A 24,785-nucleotide genomic window follows, 5' to 3' on the forward strand; every position below is an offset into this window, starting at 1 on the left:
TGCAAACAAGTGCTGGAGGTTTGCCAGCAGGTTTCCCCAGCCGGGGAGCATGGGCGATGCCTTCTCATTCCCCTGGGACGGCCTGTTCCTGTATGCGTTTCCACCGTTGCGTTGCGACTCATCAACCAACTCAAGAGGTCCCGGTGCAGGATGATCCTCGTCACACTGGCGTGGCCGAGACAGATCTGGTTCCCGGACCTTCTGGACTTGTCAGCGTCCCCCCCAGTCAAGCTGCCGACGGACGTGGATCTCCTCGCCAGAGAAGGAGGCGCCATCCTCCATCACGACCCAGGGTCGTTGAACTTGCAGGCTTGGCTCCTGCAGCACTAGAGTTTGGAGGGTACGATATCCCGGCAGACTGCACGGAGGTGCTTGCAAAGGCCAGGGCGTCCTCAACTCTCAAGTGCTATGGACATAAATGGAAGAGGTTCTCTGTCTGGTGCGGCGCACAGAAGATTAACCCTCTGCGGATTACGGACCCTCAAGTGCTGCCGTACTTATTGTCGTTGGCCAAGGTGGGGCTGGCCCATGCCTCATCAAAATCCATCTGGCGGCTATCTCCCGCTACACCAGAACTCCGGGGCGCTCATCCCTGTAGTCTCATCGCCTGGTGAAGGAGTTCATGAAGGGACTGTTCCGATCGTTCCCGCCGGTGAAGGCTCCGGTGTGGGAGCTCAACGTGGTGCTGACCAGGCTCATGGGGCTGCCATTCGAGCCTCTGCATTCTGCACCGTTGAAGTTCCCGTCATGGAAGACAGCGTTTCTTGTGGCCATCACCTCCACACGACGAGTGGGAGAGATCCAGGCCCTCTCCTGTAAACCTCCATACCTGACTTTCCACAAGACAAGGGTGGTGCTGAGGACGCACCCCTCCTTCATGCCCAAGGTGCCGTCGGACTTCCATCTCAACAAGCCCTTGGTGTTACCTGTTTTCTTCCCGTCGCCTTCGTCGCCGGCCGAGAGGACTTTGCACTCGCTGGATGTAGCTAGAGCGCTGAAGTTCTACGTGGACCGCACGAAGAGTTTTCGGAAGACATCACAGCTGTTTCTGAACTTTGGACCTGTGAACCAAGGGAAAGTCCTCTCAAAGGCTTCCATTTCCAGATGGCTCTCCGGCTGCATCATGCACTGTCACCGGTTGGCAAACCGACCGTTGCCCGGCCGTCCGAGAGCCCATTCGACCAGAGCGATCGCTGCTACCATTGCGTTCCTATCGGGTGTGCCCCTGCTGGACCTCTGCAGGGCTGCTACGTGGAGGTCGACGCACACTTTCACGAGATTCTACTGCGTTGACCGGGATTCCAGGGAGGAGTCCAGAGTCGGACAGGCAGTGCTGCGCAACCTGTTCGCCTGAAGGTGGGCCTGGTGAGGAGGTAAGAGATGCTTAATGTTGAGTTTATGAAATGCTTAATGTTGAGCCTTGCCACCTCCCGTGGTTGTGCATGTGTGTACTGCTGTGTATTCTTGTATTCATGAGCATGTGAATCCATGCCAGACCCCATGCTGGAGAAGGAACAAGTTACTTAACTGTAACTGTTGTTCTCCAGCATGGGTCTGGCATGGATTCACATGCGAACCCTCCCTCCTACCCCCATGCGGCTCTTCACTTGGTCCTACTGCCACTTTACGTGCTACCTAATCTGAGGATGGCTGCCAGGGCAGGGGCTTAGGAAGAGGGCAGTCATTGGCTGGGGGCAGTATGACCCAGAGACCAGTTATTGGTTACTACTAAGAAAGACGGTTCAGAAACGAAACTGAAACTGATTTTTTTCTTTACCAAGGATTCCCAGGATGACGACGGGGAATATTCATGAGCATGTGAATCCATGCCAGACCCATGCTGGGGAACAACAGTTACAGGTAAGTAACTTGTTCCTTTTCTACCTAAGGTAGTATCTGAATATCATTTGAGTCAAAAGGTGGTTCTTCCATCTTTCTACCCTCCTCCTGATCCTGCTAAGGAAGAGGAGCAACTCCATCGGTTAGATCCTAGGAGAGCTCTGAGCTTTTACATTTCTAGTATGTCCTGGGTCATCGTGGACGATCAACTCTTTGTGGGATATACTGGACACCGATTGGCTGTTACCAAACAGACCTTGTCCAGGTGGATTATCCTCACCATTACGGAGTGTTTCTAATTGGCGGGTAAGGACCCTCCTGAAGGGTTGCGAGCTCATTCCACTAGGGGCGTGGCTACTTCCACAGCCCTCCAGCGGGGGGTTCCTATTAGGAATATTTGTGATGTAGCCACATGGGCTGCAATTCACACCTTTGTTAAACATTACTCCCTGGATATAATCCATGGTCAGGATATAGCCTTTGGAAAGGTGGTTCTTTATTCCGCAATCTGATTGGGTACTCTAAATTCCTTTCCCTCCTCCATTTACTGGTACTGCTTTGGGAGTCTGTCAAAGATGTGGATTACGTTGGAGGACACAATCCATTCGAAGAACAAGTTGCTTACCAACTGGTAACGTTCTTTCGCCTGGATGTCCCTCCAACGTATTCCACATCGCCCCCCCAGCCTGCCGCTCTGGAGAATTTCCAATATTTTTGCAGCTTATGTTTCTGCAAGGCTATGTGCAGTCAAGCAGACACGAGACTGGTGCCACACGTTCTGAGGGAAAAAACGTAAACTGCGGCTATGGGTGGCGTGCATCCTATTTATAACATCCAATGACGTCGCCCTTAACGGAGGCCTTCGAGGGACATCGACCCAACATCATCGACGCAGGACGCCCTCTGCTGAAAAAGTTTCCGATGTGCACAGCTGTGGACATTCTCCAGCATTGGATCTTTCATGGATTCACATGCTTAGAATATTCCCCGTCGTCAGACTGGGAACCCTCGGTACACATATATATAGTCATTTCCAATAGGAAAAACTTCTGCCCTATCCCCGTCTGCGTCCTCTACGGGGCCGCCCACGTACGCCCCGTTGGACGTGATGGTATATAAGCCCCGCCCCCGCGGGTCCCTTCAGATTTCAACCGTCTCCAAAGATAGTGGGATCTCCTCGTGTATTTTCTTCAAATACTTATCGATTGTTTCTAACTCCTGCGAGTTTGTCTGTTTGGTCCGCTTCTAACTCCTACGAGTTTTGTTAGTTGGTCTGGCAATAATGTCGGGTAAGCCTCTTTTCCGCCCGTGTGCCACGTGCGGTCTAAAGAAGGTTTATGAAGGGGATGGCCATCTTGACCATCTACTGCCTTCACCCCCACCACTCGGCGGACCAATGTGATATCTGCAAGGGGTTTTCCCAAAAAACCCTGAAGGACCGGAATCGGCGACTGGTCTCGTGGCTGAACGACGGCGCTGGAGCGTACCCTCAGTCGGAGGTAGGATCGGTGCGCAGTATCGCCTCAGCGAAAACATCAGAAGCCTCCCGACGCTCACATCCGTCGGAACCTCCGGCCAAAAAATCACGACCTACGGAGAAGGACGTGCCTCGAAGTCATTCCTCTAAGGCCTCATCGAAAGAATCGACGAAGAAATCATCTTCCTCCTCTTCTTCGTCGAAGAAAGATAAGGACAGGCCAAAATCCTCCTCGAGCGATCAGAAAAGATCAGCTACGAGTAGAGAGGCGGATAAACGCAGGGAGAGCTCCGCGAAGGCGGGACCGCCTAAGCCACCTGCAGGCCCTCCGTCGACGACGACGACGGCGACGATCCAAGTGCCCACTCCGTCACAGTCCCCCGCCTTTCAAACGGGCTCATCGTCGACGACGATTCCCTCGTCGACGGAGTTCCAGGCCTGGAGGCCAGAAGCGTTCGACATGGGGCTACCCGACACACTGCTACAAGAACAGGCAGTTTCGATCGCCTCCAAAGAAGACGACGGCTTCAGAATAGTGAGCCCGGAAGACCTGGGGCTACGGCCCAGATTTCCTTCTGGTGCAACCTGCTCTCAAGTTTTCACCCAGCCTCCAAACGCCCAGGCTACTCTCTCCATGGAGGTACTTTCCTCCTTACACTCGCTCTTGAAGTCCCTGGACGAAAGGCTCCCACCTGTTCCGACGACTCCCCTCGTCGACGAGCCCGGACCTTCACACCGCCCGACTAGATCGGTCGTGGGCCCAACTGCTCCAACAGTCCAGGAAGAAGGTGAGCTCTCGGACTCCCTCTCTGAACAGGGGTCAGCTTCTGATATCTCCCTCTCGCCGTCGAGAGACCCGTCATGGGTTTCGGATGTGGAGGTGGATCCTCCGAAAAGTCCCATTCACCCATCTCCACCGGATGACATAGGGGCCTTCCATTCCATGATGGAAAAGGCCTGCAAGGAGTTCGGTTTGACCCAACAAGAAGAAAAGAAGGACTGCTTCCCCTTTGACCACATGGGCAAGAATAGGCGTTCCGTTTTTTCGATACCGATACTGGACCACGTATGGAAAGAGGGCGTCCAAACCATGCGGCATCCATTCTCGGAACCTGCGGTCAAAGGCCGCGTAGAGAAAAAATTTAAAGTTCCAGATTCGACGCCAAAATGCCTCTCTGCGCAACCCACGCCTGACTCGGTGGTATCGGCGGCGGCGACGAGAAAGGCAAAGGCCCAGCATAAGTGCTCTACCCCGCCGGACTCCGAAGCTAGATGCCAAGACGCTTTCGGTAAGAAGATCCTGTCAGTGGGAGCGTCAACAGTGAAAGCAGCGAACTCCCTGGCAATCATGGCCAGGTATGACAGGGAGATGTGGCACAGACTGGCACCCATTTTGGACCACCTCCCAGAAGAACACAGAAAATCAGCTATGTCCCTGGTTCGTGAAGGAGAAGAAGCCTCGAACCATGCTATCAATATAGTGGTGGACCTGGCAGACTCGGGGTTCAAACAAATTAACAACGGAGTGGTTCTACGACGCCAGGCCTGGCTCAAGTGCACCAACTTTAGACCCGAGGTGCAATATAAGGTCGTCGACATGCCTTTCGAAGGTGACCACCTGTTTGGCGAAAAGGTGGATGAGGCCTTGAAAGGAATGAAGGAGGACTCTGAGACGGCGCGCTCGCTGGGCTCTCTCCAAAGCGGTAAGCCCTTTCGTTCCTTTCGCCCCTTTAGAGGAGCTACGGGAAACGCACGATTTGCGGGATCCAGGGATAGAGCATTCGGGAGGTCTTCATATCCGTCCCAAGGCTATAGACGCGCCTCACAGTCCTCGACCCGACGCAGAAATTTCCAGGCCTCTAAGAGACGTCCCACTTACTCGTCGTCGACGGGAAAACAAAAAGATCAACAATGACGTTCTAGGAGGGAGAGTGTCAAGTTGCGTCGAGGAATGGGAGTCAATTACGACAGATCGGTGGGTTCTGGACACGGTGAGACTGGGACATTCCCTAAGATTCAAGTCCAGACCTCCAAGACGTCCACCGATACGCCTGTCTCAACCACACCTAAGCGTCTTGCGTCGAGAGGTTGCGCTCATGCTAAAAAAAGGCGCCATCGAGTTAGTCCCTGCTTCACAGAGAGGCTTAGGGGTTTACTCACGCTGCTTCGTAATAAAGAAACCAAACGGGAAGTGGCGCCCCATCCTCGACCTACGGGACCTCAACAAAACCCTGCTGAGTCAAAAGTTCAAGATGCTTACTCTACAGGAGGTAATCAGATCGGTCCAAAAGAACGATTTCCTGGCGTCTCTGGACCTCCAAGATGCGTATTTTCACATTCCGGTGCGCACTCACCACAGGAGGTTCCTGAGGTTCCTAGTCGGCCAAACACACTACCAATTTACTGTGCTCCCTTTCGGCCTGAAGTCCTCCCCAAGAACCTTTACAAAGTGCCTAGCACCCGTAGCAGCCTGGCTGCGGAAGGAAGGGCATCACGTTTACCCGTACCTCGACGACTGGCTCGTGAGGGGATCCTCCCCAGCGTCGACCAACGACAGCCTATTGACCACCTTGCGACTGCTACAGCGTCTGGGATTTGCAGTGAACTACGAAAAGTCTTCACTAAAGCCCTCGAAGAGCTTGAAGTTCCTAGGTGCTCAATTCGACACCCACACGGGACTAGTGAAACCATCCCTGGAAAGGTTGTTGAAGATCAAACACCTGACAAGCCAACTTCGTTTACAGAGAAGGTTGTCAGTAAGAAAATATGCGGCTCTCCTCGGCTCCATGGCATCGTGCATCCACCTAGTCGCGAACTGCCGGTTGTTCATGAGACCTCTACAGGAGTTCCTATCAGACAGATGGAAGCAGGCCACAGGCCGCTGGTCGGACAAGATAATAGTCGACGACGAACGAGTTATCAAAGCCATCCGATGGTGGAAAGTGGCGCGCAACCTGGACAGAGGGGTCCCCCTGCAGGAGCCGGAATTTCAGAACACCATCATTACAGACGCCTCTCTGTCGGGCTGCGGAGCACACATGTCACGTCACCAAACCCAAGGCAGGTGGTCGTCGACCGAATCTCGCCTACATATCAACGTCCTGGAGCTAAGGGCGGTGAGATGGGCCCTGAAATCTTTCCTCCCACACATCAAGGGGTCAAAAGTAAGAGTGCTCACGGACAATACGACAGCTATGTTCTACCTGATAAAACAGGGTGGCACCAGATCCAGGACCCTCTCGAAGGAAGCTCAAAAGATCTGGCATTGGGCTTTAAAACACCACATCTCCCTAGTGGCATACCACCTACCGGGAGCGAAGAACTTACAGGCGGATTCCCTGAGCAGGACTATGTCACAAATACACGAGTGGGAGCTGGACTACACTCAACTCGGGGAAATCTTCGAAAGATGGGGGACCCCGTCGATCGATCTCTTCGCCACGGAAAGAAACCGAAAATGTGCTCAGTTCGCGAGCAGATGGCCCCAAACAGGCTCCCTGGGGGAAGCGTTCTCGTTTCCGTGGACAGGCAAGATCCTCTACGCCTTCCCTCCATTTCCCCTCATACGGAGGACGATCCAGGGGATCCACAGGTACAATTGCCGGGTCATCCTAGTGGCCCCGCGCTGGCCGAGGCAACCATGGTTCTCAGACCTCCTTCATCTGTCGCTGGATCAGCCGATACCATTCAGGAAAGTACCGAACCTCCTGTCCAGGGACGAGGGGACCGTGTGGCACCACAATCCGGACAGCCTGAACTTAACTGCATGGCTCCTGACTTCTTGGAGTTCGGTTACCTAAATGTCTCGACTGATTGCCGAAGGATTCTGCAGGCGGCCAGAGCCCCGTCCACTAACAAATCATATGTAAGCAAATGGAAAAGGTTCTGTATATGGTGTCAAACACAACAAAATATACAACCTTTGGAAGTAACTCCGGAGCAAATCCTCCCGTATCTTCTTCATCTTGCGGAGAGCGGACTGTCATCATCGTCAATCAAAGTACACCTGGCGGCTGTTTCGAGATTTACCAGAAGAAGACAGTCCCCTCCACTATTCAGTGACAGGCTAGTGAAGCATTTCATGAAGGGTCTGTTTAGAACCTTCCCTCCGGAAAAACGGTTCCCACCGTCGTGGAGTCTGAACACGGTTCTAGCTGCCTTAATGAAGCCTCCCTTTGAGCCAATGTCCTCTTCATCTCTACAATTTCTATCTTGGAAACTCGCGTTCCTAGTTGCCATCACTTCGGCTAGAAGAATGTCGGAACTACAGGCACTGGTCATAGACCCTCCATATCTGAGGTTCTTTAAGGACAAAGTTATTTTATCAACTAACCCTTCATTCATCCCAAAAGTACCGTCGGTCTATCATAAGCACTCGACCCTGGTACTCCCTACTTTCTTTGCATCTCCTTCGTCGACGGCGGAGAAGGCTCTTCACACTCTGGACGTCAAAAGGGCGCTAAAATTTTACCTGCAAAAAACGCAAGATATCAGAGCCACCAGACAGCTATTCGTCGCCTACGGCCCCTCGGCTAGGGGTAAGGCTATCTCCAAACAAGGTCTGGCTCGCTGGGTCTCCTCGGCGATTACCCTGTGTCATTCCAAGGCCGGGAGACCTCTACTACATCGTCCCAGAGCCCATTCCACGAGATCGACATCTTCCTCCGTGGCTCTATGGGCAGGAATTCCGCTGACGGACATCTGCCAGGCGGCGGCATGGTCTGTTCCGCACACGTTTACGCGCCACTACTGCCTGGAAAAGCAGCACGCGGATGAGGTACAAATGGGAAGGGCAGTGCTTCGCCACCTTTTTCAATGAGGTAAGCCAAAGTTTCAAGAAGAATGCTGCCTATTATTATTTGGCCTCAGCTGGTTTTTCAGAGTGTATACATGAATGTGCATAGTTTATTGACCTAAACATAAGTGGTGGGGTAGATATGTGCGCAAGGGGTGCATACTGAGTCATATGACATAGCATTGTATGGCGGAAATCCGTTTCGTATCAGTATAATAAGTTGTTGCTTACATACGTGGCGTAAACGGTAGTGTTTGGGGGTGTCTCTACGAATGTAAGTTACATTGCACTCTCACCTCCTTCTTGATGTTACTGCTTTACAATCTATTCTAAGCATGTGAATCCATGAAAGATCCAATGCTGGAGAAGGGAGTAGTTTCTTACCTGTAACTCCATTTCTCCAGCATTGGTATCTTTCATGGATTCACATGCGCCCTCCGGCCTCCCCGGACTGCAATGTGGAAGATTGGTATGTAAGCAAGTTTTCCCCCCGTTATCTTGGAGGGGTCGAAATCTGAAGGGACCCGCGGGGGCGGGGCTTATATACCATCACGTCCAACGGGGCGTACGTGGGCGGCCCCGTAGAGGACGCAGACGGGGATAGGGCAGAAGTTTTTCCTATTGGAAATGACTATATATATGTGTACCGAGGGTTCCCAGTCTGACGACGGGGAATATTCTAAGCATGTGAATCCATGAAAGATACCAATGCTGGAGAAATGGAGTTACAGGTAAGAAACTACTCCCTTACATGTCAAAGATGTGGAATACGTTGGAGGAACAGCCAGTCGAAAGAACGTTACCAGTTGGTAAGTAACTTGTTCATTTGCTCCTTCCGAAGAGCAGATTGCCAAATTGCACTAGCAATCTGCCCCCAGGGAGGGCTACAATAGGTGCCCCCCATCCACTTGAGGTGGGGGAGAGGGCCACCCCCTTTTCATTACCTAGCTCTCTGGTGGTTTAGGGTGCCCCCCAACCCCCACCAAAAACACATTCTTGTTTTTTTCCTTCATGTTTTGCCCCTTTCCTAGAGGCAGATGGGCACCACATACTGCCCCATTTTTGGGGGGCTGTGTGAAAATTTCTGGGGTCCTCCTCCCGCCCCAAATGGATGCAGGGAATCTCATGTACCCCTTCCGGGGGCAGAAATCTGCCCCCAGGAAGGGCTACATGAGATGCCCCCCCCCCATCGACTTGGGGTGGGGGGAGAGGCCCACCCCCTTTTCATTATATATAATCACTGGTGGTTTAGTGTTCCCCCCCACCCAAAACAACTTTGATTTGTGGTTTTATTTTTTTATTTTTTTGTCTGCCCCCATTGGGGGGGGGGCAAAACGTGCTGCCACATGCTTTGGGGGCCGGGAGGGGGAGAGAGCTGCTTACATAGTAATTAGCCCCCTCACCTCTCCCCCACTTCAAAAACAGATCCCTGGTGGTCTAGTGGCATTGCTGAGCGAGGATCAAGTGATACGCCACCGATCCACGCCCAGCAATGCTTCAAAGAAGGTGTTCTTGGAAATGGGAGCGTCTCCCCTTTCCAGCATCACCTCCCTCGATCACAACGGCTCCATAATGCCAGAGATCGAGGGAGAGGGAGAAGGGAACTCACCTTCTATTTTCACTGCTGCAGCCGAAAATGGCTGCCGCAGTGAAATTTACTCTGTTTCATGCAAGCGTGCATTACGCACGGTAACGTGAAACTGAAGGAAATCTAACCAGCCACCGGGCCATAAGGAGAAACCTCCTCCTCACATAGCCCGAGGGTTGGATTACACTTTTGTGCGATCGCTGCTTGGCAGCGATCGCACCAACTGAAGTGCAAAAAAGGATGAAGTATCTCGTCCTTGGCACTACAAAGGTAATGTTGAGGACCAGTGTTGAATGTACTGTGCGGGGTCCTCATCTGGTCCCTTAGTACGATCTAGAATAGACATAGACTCATGTATTTGTCTGGGTACCTTTCCCTTAGTAGTTTCCATATCTGTGTTTGGAAATTATTGAATGGCACACCGTTATGGGCCCTGCTGCTCAGTTTTACCCAGTCATATCCTGCCTGTCTCCAGTTCTTCCGCTTGCTCACCTAATAAAGAGGTGAACAAGCTCTTCATGTCTTCTACAACCACGATAATCCCTAACATCTTTTTCTCAAGGGCATAAATCCATATGCCTACGCCTGCAGTTAGGGACAGCAAGCTGCTCATTAAGTTTTTCTTATTCATATTTTGCCAAGGTACATACTGAGGGATCCCACAACCTTTCTGTCATAGGGGGAACTGTGTCCCCTGCTTCTGAGGCGGTGAGGTCTCCTCTCAATTCTTGCTATTTACTACAGCTGTTTTGGTGGGCCTTCTCCTAAGCCACTCAGACCATGACATCCTGTCTCTATACTCCCATGAGATCCTGTCCCCTGCTTCTTCCATTATGCAGCCTCCATCATCGCTTTCCGCTTGCCTGTCGCCACACGCTGAGTCGCTATCCACTTCTTCTAGAGAAGGGTGCTCCCTTAACAGGTTTACTGTTAAGTTTAAACATTCTGTCCTAACGTCCACTGATCTGTTGTTACTGCTGCGCATCGCCCCTCCTCGTGCGCTGCTCTTACGAGTTCCTCCTCTGCTTCTTTCGTCTGTCTTCTGCACATACTTTTATTTCTGAAAGTAATGGGTTTCTAACAGTCTCTGTTGATGTACACCTAACAGAGTCTGCTGACCCTTTTTCTAATAGTCCCTGTTGCTCTCTTTGTCAACCTTTTTATCCTCAACTGTTGGTGCATAACAGGGATTGGGGTAGCCACTGTAACCTCCTTATTAGTTGTGTGTCATCATTAGGGGGTGTTGTCCTTCTCAAACATTTTCCACAATTCCAATATGCTTTGTCTACTCTTCAGTTTTTTCCCTTTCTGTGTCGACAATAAATATGTATACATGTGCTCTAAAATGTCTTTTGCATGCGTGCCCTTTGCGGGCCATTGTTTTAACACTTTTTCCTGCAGTCCCCTGCACCCACTCTGTGTGGTACTTTAATATTTTATCCCTATACTGCGGGAGTCTCTTATATATGTTTTCTATTGTAGTGTCTATAATGTCAATATGCCCCCACGCCTCCCTACTTAATATCTACCTCTGTTCCACCAGCGTTCTATACTCCCAGACGTCTACATTACTTTAATAAACTTCAGATCTCTTAGTCACTTTAATCAGCTAATTTGCAAAAAATCCAATTGTCCACTGTTTTTTAAAGGCGCTTGCACTCGCACATAAACCTCTACTCTTCTCACACACACGTTTCTCATACCAACCAAATCATCCACATCTCAACACAGAGGTTCATAGACATAATTTCGAATACAAAATATTCGAAAGTCAAAAAGTCGAAAAAAAAATGTCGAAAAAAAAATGTCGAATTTTTTTTTAATGACGTTTTTTTTTCGAAATGGGGGGTTCCTCCCCCAACCCCCCTTTTTTTTATTTTTACCTATTTTTTTCACAGAAACTATAAAAAACAATTCGACATTTTTTTTTCGACATTTTTGATTCGACTTTTTTTACTTTCGAAATTATGTTTTCGAAATTATGACTGGACACCCAACACAGAAAACCTCTAAGTACACCACTCTAACAAAATCAACCAATAATATTTACAGTACCTTCCTCTTGCCCGTCCCACAGAGGAATGGTGGGATCCCTTTCTACACAGTGCTGTTGTTCCCCTTATAAGAGGAGATCCGACATCAATTCTGTTCTACTTACGATGTCATCTTCCCCCCAACAGGGAAGTTCCCCTTCAATATCTCATTAAAACCTCATGCAATACTACACAGCGCGTTCCCTTTCAACTTTAATCTATGAATCAATTTAACAACACATTTTTTTAAAAATCAGCCTCAATACTGTGTTTTCATGCTCACTCACTTGATATGAGAACTCTGAGTCCCCTCGATGCTCAGTCTCCTCTCTACTGCCTGCACCACCCGGATCGGCACTCCGCCTAAGGGATCAGGCAGACCTTTGGGAACTGTGTCTGCTCACCTCCTTGGTTTGTGCGCACAAGAACTGGTCTCTGTAGGTCGGCGCCACGCGCCTGAGTTTTGCGGCGGCGAGCCTCCAGCTCTTTATGGGTACTGGAGATCTCACTGGGGCTCCCAAATGTAAAGGTAAGTAAAGTACCCCAAATTAATTCAAAAGTAATACAAAAGTATTCAAAAATTGAGTGCATAAACTGCAAGAAAAAAATGCTTTTATTTGCAAAATACAGCCAGAGAATCAGACAGCTCATTGGAACTGAACTGAGGACCATCAAGACACATTCCCATTGAGCCCCTCAGGAACATTATACATTAAACAATATCATTGGAAGTTTCCTTTCTCGTGACCATCAAAATACCACCCCTTGAACATGACATAATTTCATAGTCCGCCCAAAATGCATAATTTTCATTGATTGGCACTCTTCATTGTGTAGTTGATAAAGAAAAAGCTCTACTCTAATTGGACAGCGACACCTGAGACAGCTCGTGCTCTAGAATCCCACCAAGGCGAACCAATCATGTAGTGAGTGGAAATCGACGAGGTCAAAAGTTTGTTGCAACCCATGGAACACCACAATCCCTTCCCCATTATTGGGTCTCTTGAACTCCTGCTCACTCTGCGACTCCCATCTCGATACATGCTGCCAACTCTGGACGCACCTTTCTAGTAATCTTCTGCGAATGAATAGCTGCATGAAAAAACGTGTTTGAAGCCCTGCTTCTGGAAATAAAATTCTTCTATTTATTAGTTTTACCAAGGCGCTTTTACCACTGAACCTTTCAGTGGGGGTTCTGTGCTCACAACCTAGTTGTTCATTCTGGCGATGCTGCTGTCTGGGCCTTCTCGTGTATCACACTGTGTCCTTCACAACCGTGTATGTATTCATGTGTCTGTCGCCTGAGAAGGCACCTGCTGTCTTGAGTCTAATTTCAGGCTCCTGAGAACATTCTCCCTAGCAACAATTAGCTGAACGCTGTTCAGCATCCCTGTACACTCTGACCGTGGCTGCTTGGAGCCTTCTGCTCAATGGCAGAAGTAAAACTCAATTAGATGACCGTAGCTCAAATATGCGACCTAGTACACTAAATGGCAAAATCTGCGGCCTTTATTGATGGCCTATTCTAACATTGCAGACCTCTTGCTCATTACAACAACTATACTTAATAAAGCTCCATCTACATATTCAAAACAAATCCAAGGTACATAACCTTATCTAATAATATAGCTGTGATGAAAAGAATAACAATAACTACTTTGCTAACCGTGTGTTTTACTATGCAGCAGACAGCTAAAAGTGGCAAGACTATGTCTACCCTAAATGCAATGTCGTACCACAAAAAGCAAGTGATCACTGCTTCACTATCATGGGCCAAATACCTTGCTAAAGAGCTTTCTTAACTTATCCTTGCGCACACGTTGAGGATGCTGGACTTGCATATTTACAACCTTTTGAATGATGGCTTGGTCATTGGTTTGATGTAGAGAGTTGCAGTCTTTCTGGTATTCGAGAGTGTTGGGAAAAGAGACTTTAGTTTTCCAATCTCAGGTTGTCTTTGATCATAATGTGCAATAGTGTTCATCCTCAATGTTCGATTAGCTTAAACTACATGGAATTAAATTATTAATCGGCTAAGCCCAATGTGAGGGAGTCACCTTTTTAAGTTTGAAAGAATGTGTGAGTATGTATCTTTTGGACATCTGCAGTAATGAACAATTTATAATATGAAATTCTGCTATGCATAGATAATTCTAACTCATTTTCCTAGCCCACTCCTAGCGGGGAAGATCAATCAGAAGGAGAGCAACAAACACATGTGGGTAGTACAAATCTTTCTGCTTTGACAGAATGTCTTTTCATGCAGATAGGAATAGCAGATGCCAGTCACGAGGATCCAGCTTACACCAGTAGAAAGATTTTCTAGTTTTATTATGAGTGTAAAACTTGGTTAGAGTAATAGAAGACAAGGCTCCAACGTAATACTGAATGGGACATTCTTGGCACTGTTGTATTAGTATAAAAAAATCTGAATTTAACCACTTGGTGGTCTATACTACAGAACCCAATGGCTAACGATAAAGAGAAAGAACACTAATCTTGGGGACATCTTCCTCCTTTCTCAAGCCTATCTTGGAATGGTTTTGTATCCCTGGCTTAAAGATCCCTTGAGTTTGCCATGCCTCAGACAAAATGGTTGCTTGGTATAGCAGGCAGCTTTCGGGGACATGGGGGCATGGACTTTGGCCATTCGCTGTACAAAGTGACCGCGGACCATGCCCAGTGGCCACAGTGGTTGTCTGAGTGTACCCAGGAGTTTCACCATGCCCAGCCAAAGTGACCTGTGGGTGACATTGGTGGCGATCAGGGTGGGGGTATGTTCTCGGCCATGGCCAAAGTCTATGCCCTGACTGAGAACATGGCCACAATGGAAGCCCCTGGGTGGAGTAGGGCATGAATGCAAATGCACAGTGGACAGCTCTGTGGTGCCAATGGCATGCCTATAAACCATGCACTACTAAATTTGGTACTGGACATGGCTGCAGGCCATAGCCAGTTGGCACGCAGGGTTGCTCACCTGTCCACAAAGGCATGTCCCAAAGATATGGCCATGCCAAAGTAACAGTGTGCGCTGCTATTTGATAATGTATTTCTTCAAATCATTCAACAAAACTTTGGTTAAAGGAAAGTTACTGTTGCAATCCAAACCAACAAAACCCCAAATATTGAAACATTATGGTTCTTAAAGCAACAGTTAGATTTTTGCAAAGCTATCCGCCAAGGTATTTAAAAGACCAATTCATAATGTATGCACAAGATGTCCACCAAGTTGGGAGTTAGTCCAAAATACTCTCAAAGGTACCATCACAAAGCAGCCCAGCTTCATTATTAGGAAGGAAGGGGGCTGGTATCAAGGTACAATTTGTTGCACAGATACAATTCACAACACAATTTCTTCTCTTTAGTAGAAGTAATGTATTAAGCAATAAATAATGATAAATCAATGTACTCCTTCATTGCTTTTTAAACTGATGTTTATTGTTCTATATATTGCTTGCAATCGTCACCATACTCATTTGTTTTTGCTTTTGCATAGGTTGATCTTTTTCGGTGGTTATGGGTACTTTCAAGAAGATGCTGTGGGAAACTTTGAATTTGATGAAACGTCTTTTGGAGTAAGAACAAACACTGGTTTTGTGTAGATTTAAACATGATATGTACTTTTTAAATGTAGGACTGTGGCTATAAATATCCTTTTGTTTTTCTCTGCTGAAGAATTCAGGTCCTCCCAGAGGGTGGAATAATCATGTTCACGTTTTGGACCTAGATACCTTTACTTGGCAGCGGCCTATAACCACGGTAATATTTGTTTAAAACATTGTAACATTACACATACATAAGTATTCCTTTTTTGGTGCACTTTATCTCCTACCATTTCTTAGCCCCCATTTCCATATTCTAGTAAATCTGTTTTAGCTATTTATGAACATATCATTTATCCATTTATGCCCCATTTCCCTGAAAGGGACAAGAGTTTTTATTTACAGTGTTCTGGTATTACTGGTTCATTACCTAGAGTAAAAGTAAAGTGAATACATAATATAGGAAGTAGGAGCTTGTCTCCTCTCTTTATTTAAAATTATTAAAAAAAAATGTTTAAACTCTTTTTATTGTCATTTTTTTCCAACAAAAAAGAAAAAACGCGTGCCGTCTGTGTTAGTGACGTTCCAAAATGAGAAAACCCCAATCGCCCACCCCTCGCCTCCTCCAACTCTTGCAGTGTGGGGACACAGTACATTCCTCTTTTCATTTAGCTAGTTCCCCTTCTGTAGGGTGTGGGCTGTTACCCGTTGTAGTCTCTGTGAATCAGGTCAGCGTTGTGGTACGACAAAGAAGGAAAGTGCGGGCGGTCTCAGTCGCTGTCTCCGTCCCGGCGAGCTTGTGTGATAAGGTATTGTGTGTATGGTCCCCAAATGTCCTTAAGTCTCGACTGCAGATGCCCCACTCGTCCATATTCTGTCTCAATTTCTTGTTACGCTATACGATATCTGTCCTCCATTGCCCCCCTTCGGGAATCTGAGTGCTTCCCCACACCATCGCCACCCAGCGCTTGGCTTGGAGTAATAGCAGCCAGGTTAGTTTTCTGGCATATTTGGGGATGTATCTAATGTGCCCCAACAGTGCAATCAGCTGTGTCTGTTCCACTTCCTCCCCTATTATTTCACCCAGTGTCTCGAATACCTGTGCCCAGAAACGTCTAACCCTTGGTGCAGCGCCATGCCATGTGTAAGAAATCCGCGGGAACATGGAGCATCTTGGGCATTTATCAGGGGTCTTTGGGAAGAAGTTGTGCAACATCAATGGTGTGTAGTAGCATTGGTGCAGGTACTTAGAGTGGATCAGCTTGTGTCTGGAGTTGAGGGCCACCTTCCTCGTTTCTCTTCCTTTAGTAAGCCCATATCTCTTCGGTTATCTACCACCCCAATGATTGTTCCCATTTTGCTCGGGAGGTGTCTTCCCTCGGGGAGCTGGCATCAATGCACATTTTATGCAGTGTTTACACTACTTTAGTATTTTCATTTCTTGCGGTCATGTTGGCCAATATGGGGGCTGCTACGGTTTCAGCGGGGAAATTGTGAAAAATCTTTTTCAGGGAGTCTCTTAACAGAAAGTACAGGAACACATCCAGCTGTGTTGGTACCCCCCTGCGTTTCGTCTCTTCCAACAACAAGAAATGCCCATTTGGAAATAGGTCCCCAAAGTTGGATACGTTCAGGCGTCTCATGAGGTCGACAAATCCTTTTTTGCAAGTTAGCAGCACTGCAGGTATATATGTTACTGGGATATTCAGGTGTAGATGACTTCACCCTTTTTCTTACACACAATGTGGGCCCATGATTTGCTGGTCAACTCTATCCTGTTTAGCTCTCGCAGTGTCCTGTTGGTGGATGTCAGTATAGTCAACTTTAGAAGATATGGGGTGCCAGTGCCCTTTCCACCTTCACGTGCTGTCCATCTGTTTGCCCCCCCCCAAACCAGTATAGCAGAAACCCGGCCTGTGCTGCCTCATAGTATACCTCGAGGTCGGGAAGTGCTAGGCCACCTTTTTCCATGGGGGCTTCCAGTTTCTACCCGACACCCATGCTTGTTTCCCGGCCCATATAAACTGCAGTATTTCCGATCGTATCTCCTGGAACTATTCCCTAGTATGTAAGATCGGCACGTTGAGGAATACATACAGGAAGCAAGTAAGGAGCACCATTTTAACTAGCAATATCCTCTGTTAGGGATAATTCTCTCTTTTGGCTGAATTTCCTAACCTAGTGAGTCCCCCAACAGCTTTGCTGGATTTCTGGAGTTTGTTTTGTTCCTCCTGCCAAGAGTGAGACTCTTTTTCTCCCACTCTTGGACATGATTTATGGTATTCCTTTGACTGGTAATGTGTTTTATGGGCTATGGGGTCCTTTACTCCATAAGGTCTCATGTGTTTTTACTATGTGTGTTACACAGCACCCTCCGTGCAGTAACACAGGGGTGTCATAGTGACACCCCACCATAGACTCCATACCCTGGGACTGACTGTCTCCCAGGGCATGTAAAGTCACCATTGGCTTTACTAGTCCCAAATTATTAACAGAAACCAGTACAAACCATCATATTGTGGACGTACTGGTCGGGGCAATTCGATTGCCCCGGGGTCTGGTAGTCGAGGGGGCACGTCTCCGTCCCCCCTATCGAGTTTTGGCTGGTGGCCGTGGAAACTACTTTTTATATTCGACCGCGAATATTTTCCTATGGGATTTTCCCATTGTTCGAGGCTACCAACTTTAATTATTTAATTCTCATAGCCTCGAACATACCGCCGGTTTATTTAATTAATATTAATTCTCCGGTTGGTATTTTTTGCCAAGACTCGATTCTAAAATGGCGTTTGTGTTCTCTTCTGTGACTCCAACCCAAGTCGATCCCTTTGTTCCACTTTTTGGCGTGCTTCTCCACAGAAGCCTCCAAAAGTGGTGCCACTCTGTCTGGGTACCACAGGGAGTGTGGGAGGGGGTTTAGGCACCCTGGACTGAGTTACCTTGGTAAGTCAAGTCGCACTCTTGTGTGATTGGCCCAAGTGGTGAGCCGGCCGGCTCACCACTTAGCATGTTTGATTGACTGCTAGGCTGAGTGAATGGGGGTATGCTGCATAAAAGCAGGGCTTTGGGGGCTGGAACTTCAGAAGTCGCCACAGGGCCTGAGAATCCGACGAGGGAGAAGCTGAGCCGACCTACCACGACGACACCACCGGTGGAGCCCTGCGGAACCGACTCACCGCTTCCCGACGACAGAGAAGATCTCCCGGCTGGAGAGGCTTCTTCCCCTGACTGGTGGGCACAACCAGTTTACCTTTCTTTCTTCGCACCCCAGACCAGTTTGTGGTCGAACTGCCCGTGCCAAGCACCCCGGTGGCCGGATAGCCACTAACCACTGAACCGCAAATCAACGGACCGCTCTTTGTACCTGAGAAACTCTGCGGCTGGTTTCTTCCCTGGCAGTGCAACAGACTCCTGTCTTCCTCCACGACGAGATCCTCTCCTCCCCCGGACGAAGCACCGACTTGCATCCGCTGCCAGGAACAACTGCACCCGCTGCAGTGTTCTCACCACTTTAAGGTACCGTGTCTGCCAGGCCTCCCTTTCTAAAGATTGCTACAAGGTAATAATAACTCCTTAACTTTCTGGACTGGGCTGGCCGCCTTGACCCTCTAACTGGTCCCTTTCTTTGGTCCAACTCCTTTTTGAACCATTACAAGACTTTTGTGCACTGCAACCGTGTGACCTTGGACACATTTCGTTTCGATCCTCTTAAAGCGGATCCGGCCTACTGACTCTGAATTCACGGTTTTACTTTGCCTTCCTCTCTTTTTATGTTCTTGTAAAAGCGTTGGGATCTGTTTCAATTTGTTCTCTGCTTTTCTCTCCCTTTTTAAAACGAACTATTAGAGTGCCATCTACGTTAAGCGCTCACCGCTGTCTGAAAAGAAGTGGGGCTTTACTTAAGACTTGTCTAATATTCTTTTAAGGGAGTGTATATCTTTTAGTGGCCGTGTTTTTGAATTGCTTACTATTAGTGCCTGTGTGTTTTTCTAGATGTGGTTTTAAATAAATAATTATATCTCTCTTACACCAAGCCCTGGTCAGTGTTTACTTGTTCTATTGTGTGCTCTTGACCTATTGTGAATACTCTGTATACTGCCTAACTCTTCTTGAGGGAACTCTGACTGCTCAGCCACAGCTACCACTATTCACTGACTCCTTAGTTTGATCCAGCGCTCTCTGGTAGTTCTCTTGTATATAGTTCCTCCACAGATCTAGATATATATACACCGAAGTATCTGGTGCGAGTATCGTGCCATTGGAATCCCAGCTCATCCGGACACCGTGTGGTGTTTGCTGTGAGTGGAAATAGTATTGATTTTGTGGTATTCATCTTTAGCCCAGAGTAGTCCCCAAAAGTCACCACATTTGACATGACGGGACCCAGGTTGTTCACTGGGTCCTTGATGTAGAGCACCTTATCATCCGAATATAGAGCAATAACCACCCTGTGTTTATATAAATGTATCCCTTTATGGATATGTCGGTCCCTGATCCCCCTCCTCTAGTGGTTCAATTGCCAATGCGAATAGCATCAGGCAGAGTGGAAACCCCTGTTGTGTGCCTCTGCCCAAGAGTATTTCCGGTATCAGTAGACCATTCACCCGTACTTTAGCGCTAGGTGAGGTGTACAGTAGTTGAACCATGGTAATGTATTCCTGCCCCAACCCCATTTTGCAAAGTACCGTGAACAAGAAGGGCCATTCCACAGAATTGAATGCTTTTGTAGCGTCCAGTAGTGCCGCCAATATGGGTTTGTCCTGCGGGACGGCCGACATTAGTCCAAACATCCTGTGAAGCCCGTAGGAGATGGATCTTCAATGGATAAACCCAGATTGGCCTGCCTTGACGCACCTGTGCATCAATGGGGCCAGCTTGGTCGCTAGGATTTTTGCCAAGATTTTGTTGTCCATGTTTATTAGGGATATTGGGTGGTAAGGCATACGTCTGGTGATTTGTCTGGCTTAAAGAGTACCACCACCACTGCCTCTCGCTTCAATTCCAGAAGATGCCGTCTTTCAGGCTCTGACGGTATACCTGTAGCAGGTGTGGGGCAAGTTTAGCGGCATATGATTTATAGAATTTGGCCGTGTAGGCGTCTGGGCCCAGGGCTTTCCTAGATGGTAATGACTTAATTGCCGAGACGACCTCTTCTAGGGACAGAGGGTGGCCAAGCTGTCCCCTCTCTTCATCTGTACACCAGTATAACACCACTCGGTCCAGGTATTCCCCACCTGGTGGTGTTACCTGAATATGCAAGGAGTACAATTGACTGTAAAAGGCGCAGAATTATTTAACAATATCAACCTCCCCATGTTTAACTTCCCCATGTGTGTATTTAACGGATAGGACTCAGCCCTTTTGTGTTTCTAATTTGACCGCCCTCGCTAGTACCCTGCCAGGGAACTGACCTTCTCCATGCTGCCTTACGCCAGAGAAACTTCACCTCTCGCTGTGCTATTTTATTCCTCATCTCTGCATGTTGGATTGTGTCCGTTTCCACTGCCTTTGTTTGTAATTGTTTTAATTGGGCTTCTGTTTGCGCCAGTCGTGTCAGATATGTTTGAGTATCCGCAAAGATCTGCTCTCCAACCTTGACTCTAACATTACCTCTGTCCTAATCCTCCTCGATCTCTCTTCTGCCTTTGACACGGTCAACCATACCATCCTGCTCAACCGTCTCCGTGAAAACCTGGGTATCACTGATCAGGCTCTGGCCTGGCTGACCTCTTTCCTCTCAGGTCGACCCTCCCTGGTCCAACTTGGGTCCTTCCTTTCATCTATCTTCCTCTCTACCTGTGGTGTTCCCCAGGGGGTCTAACCTCTCGCCCTGGCTTTTCAACCAATATCTGGCAACTCTTGCCCACTGCATTTCCACTTTCTGCTCAAATTTCCAGTGCTATGCTTATGACACTCAATTCATTTTCAGGCTGCCCTCTGCCACCTCCTCTCCCGCTCTCATCTCCGATTGCCGAACTGCCATTCAAGATTGGTGTGCCACCAATTATCTTTGTCTGAATGCCAGCAAGATGGAGATCCTCCTCATCGGCACACCTTCACCATCCTTTCCCCTCACTCCCTTGGCCCTCCTCCTACCCCCACCTGCGAGGCTAAGAACCTTGGGGTCATCTTTGACTCCCCCCTTTCCTTCTCCGCCCACATCTGAGGTCTCTAAAAAGTCAAATTTCCTACTGCATTTCCTATCCTTCCCCCAGAAGCTCATGGTATCCCAAGCTCTGGTTCTCACTAGCTTGGGTTATTGTAACAGCCTCTTTCTAAATCTACCTGCCTCTACTCTCCGCCCTCTGCAACTAATCCAGAAGAGGACTGGAAGACTTGTCCTTGGCCTCAAGCCCTGGGATCGTATCGCTCCAGCTCTGAAATCTCTCCTTTGGCTCCCAGTGGATGCAAGGATTACATTCAAAACCCTCTGCATTGTCCACAAGGCTTTCTGGGGCCTGGGTCCAAATACCTTCAGCTATCCCTCTGCAAATACCTCCCCTCTCGAGCTCTTTGCTCCTCTACCTCCAACTCTCTCAGGGTCAGTCGTTTTTCAAAGAAACGAGCTGGGGGTAGATCTGTGTCTTCGGCTGGGGCCTCCCTCTGGAACAGCCTCCCTGTCACCCTACTTGAGGAGAACCATCTCCGGTACTGGAAGCACCTCAAGACCTTCCTCTTTTCTTCTGCCTTCGCTCCCCCTCTGCCCTGCTGATCTGTTCTCTCTTGGCACCGTGCACCTTGCCACCCTCTGTCCTCCGGGCCCAGGTACCTGCTCACCGGGCCACCCCTTGCACTGGGGTCTGTATCTGTACCCATACAGCCCCCCCCCTTTTCTTCCTGCACTTATCAGACCTACCCTGTCTGCTGCCTTAAACCTAGCACTTGCAAATTGCTGGCTGTACTACCACTGTTTGTTGCCTTTATTATTCATTTATTGTTATTTATCTGTTTCTCCTCTGCTTCCCACTTTCCACTTCTCCCCCCTTCCATGCACTTTTTCCCTCCCCCCTCCCATGCACTTGCGCATTCTCAATGTCACTGTGCCTAGTAAGATCGCTGTTTTGTTCTTTCCTGTTCCCCTCCCTTGCCTTGTCGTGCTCTGAAACACTTTTGTACGAGCGTGATATAAATAAAATATCAATATATCAATATCCCCACTTCCCTAGAGATGCTCTGTCCTCAGACTACACATTTGAAGCTTTCCGATAGGGCCGTGCATGAACCCACCAACCCGATATTTAACTCAAAGAAGTCATCAATGACTGTGACCATACCCTTCCCAGAACACCTCATCCACTAAGCTTTCGCTCAAACACCCAGGGTGGTATCCCTGTCATTCTGTCAGATAATGTCTGGGTCAGGAGTACTGGCGCCTGATCCGACAATGTGCGTGCTAGTATAGTGGCGTCAGTTACCCCACCCGTTAATGTGTGGGATATCAGGACGTAGTCCAGTCGGGAGGCTGTGCCATGTACCAAGGAATGGAATGTGTACTCTTGTCGCTCGATTTGCCTTAGTCTCCAGATGTCCTCCACCTCCTACAACCAGCACATGTCTTGTAGTTTGTCACCTTTGACGATGGGGGGTGGGTCCCTCCTATTCTGTCTTGGTCAGGTTTCATTACTGCATTGAAATCCTCCCCGCCCAGATGATTTCCCCAGGAGGGGTTGCGTCCCGCTGTCTGGCGTTCCACCCCAAGGTTTCCACCGAGTCTTGGTTAGATCCGTAAAAGTGCATGAGGGTGTATACCCGGCCTTGTATTGTCCCTCTTACCGTTACGGCTCTCCCCTCCAGATCTTTGCTCTGAGCAATTAGTAAGAACCCCACTGTGATGCGTATCATTATGCATACCCCCCTGGAGTACGCAGAATATGAGGAGAAATATCAGTGGCAGCCCCACCTTTGTCCCAATTCCGCCTCTCTGCCAGAGGTAAGGTGTGTCTCTTGCAGGAATGCTATGTCTGCCTGGTGCCTCTGCATGTATACGACCACTTTGCGACTCTTGGACGAACAGTTCAAGCCCCTGACATTCCATGTTATACTATTGAGCGAGATTGTCATTCTGTTCTTGCAAATCCTTGGACATAACTATTCTCAGTTTGTGAGTGGTAACGTCACTCTTTTCATGCGAAAAGGAAGATAGTGCTAGCGAACACTGCTTGGGTAGTTCTGCCACTCCCAGCATGGTACCAGCTTCCGTCCTGTGTTCTCATGACCAGTTAGCTTGTGTAGTATCAGTGACCACTGCAAGTTACTAACATCCCAACTAGTTCCCAACTCCCCCCCCACCAGCAACCCCAAACTGCCAGTTACCTCCCTCCCCATTTCCCTTCACGACAAACCAATGCGCTCACATGGAGGGCGCTGGGGGAGCCAGCCACCCTTACTGTCCCTTTTAGCTACTGTGTTCAGCCTGCCCATTCCGAGGCCGTGTTCTCATCCTGGTAGTGTCTCTTATCCCTGGTTCCTCTTTAAGGAAGGTCTTCGCCGTGTCCATTGTTCTCCCTGCATCGTGGCGCCTTTGGTAGCAGTTCTAGAAACCGGTTTGTCTCTTCTGGGGTTTGGAAGAACTGTGCTTGGCAGTTGTGTTCCAATCTTAGTTTAGCTGGCAATAACATGGCATACTTGATGTCCCGTGCGCAGTCTTTTTTTGACCTCAATAAAGGTTTTTCTGGGTTGTATGCATGCGTATGTCACTCTTCAGCGGGAGGCTCCTCCAAGGTGTCAGGGGCTCCGCTCATCTGAGCTTCTTCGACGGGGTCCCTACATATGCGGGTCGCCTCTGTGGTTTTGGGTTTCTCGGCTCCTGGCTACCAGTTACGCCGTCACAACCCTGCATCGTCTTCCTCTCCTCAGGCTTGCGGTGCTGCCCACGCTTTCCGCAGTCTTAGCTGCTCTTTTAACATCGTCTGGGCGTCTAGCTCGATCAGAGTTTCACGGTGTGGCTCCAGATTGAATCCGACGGTCTTTCTTGGTATTTGGGTGGGTTGGTGGCAGGCTTATTACGGCCGAATATTGTACGGGTTTCTGGGGCTGGCGGGGAGCTCACAGGCCTGCGGAATTCTTGGCTGGGCTCTCTAGCGCCCTCCAGTGTCTCCTCTCTGATACAACTGAGCAAGAATCAATCCACCAAATCTTGTTCTCTTTACTGGAATTAAGCTACTTGTCCCAGCTGATTCATTTTCTCAGGCACTCTTCTTCACCTAGAACCAGCGAAAGCAATAATGTCAAATTCTGACTGGGAACAGAACAGAAACACACTCAACTTTCCCAATGATATTCAGTCCGTCATTGTGGCACTGTATCTACTTTCAGAACAAAATAATATTCAATTTAGGTAAACCATGAACTCTATCATGTTATGGTTTGGGGATTTTTTTTCCTCATTCCTTATTTCTTGGGGCCAGATACAACAACCTACTTGGTTACATGGTGAGTCCTTTAAATTCTGGACTCGCCAATTGATAGAATGGCTAAGAAGTCAAGGCAACCCCCCCAGAAGATGTGAGCT

General features: G+C 48.6%; 1 protein-coding gene across 4 annotated transcripts in view; it reads left to right on the forward strand.

Annotated features, from left to right (window-relative positions):
- KLHDC2 (kelch domain containing 2) overlaps positions 1-24,785 on the forward strand; it is a 1,007,914-nt gene that overhangs the window by 265,791 nt on the left and 717,338 nt on the right. For all 4 annotated transcript variants that reach the window (XM_069637406.1, XM_069637403.1, XM_069637404.1 and 1 more), the window contains 2 exons: positions 15,229-15,307; positions 15,408-15,491. In XM_069637406.1, coding sequence (XP_069493507.1) covers positions 15,229-15,307; positions 15,408-15,491 — 163 coding nt within the window. The remainder of the gene's footprint in view (positions 1-15,228; positions 15,308-15,407; positions 15,492-24,785) is intronic.

Source organism: Ambystoma mexicanum, chromosome 14, assembly GCF_040938575.1.
Source record: "Ambystoma mexicanum isolate Mex_15411 chromosome 14, UKY_AmexF1_1, whole genome shotgun sequence".
Classification (NCBI taxonomy): Eukaryota; Metazoa; Chordata; class Amphibia; order Caudata; family Ambystomatidae; genus Ambystoma; species Ambystoma mexicanum.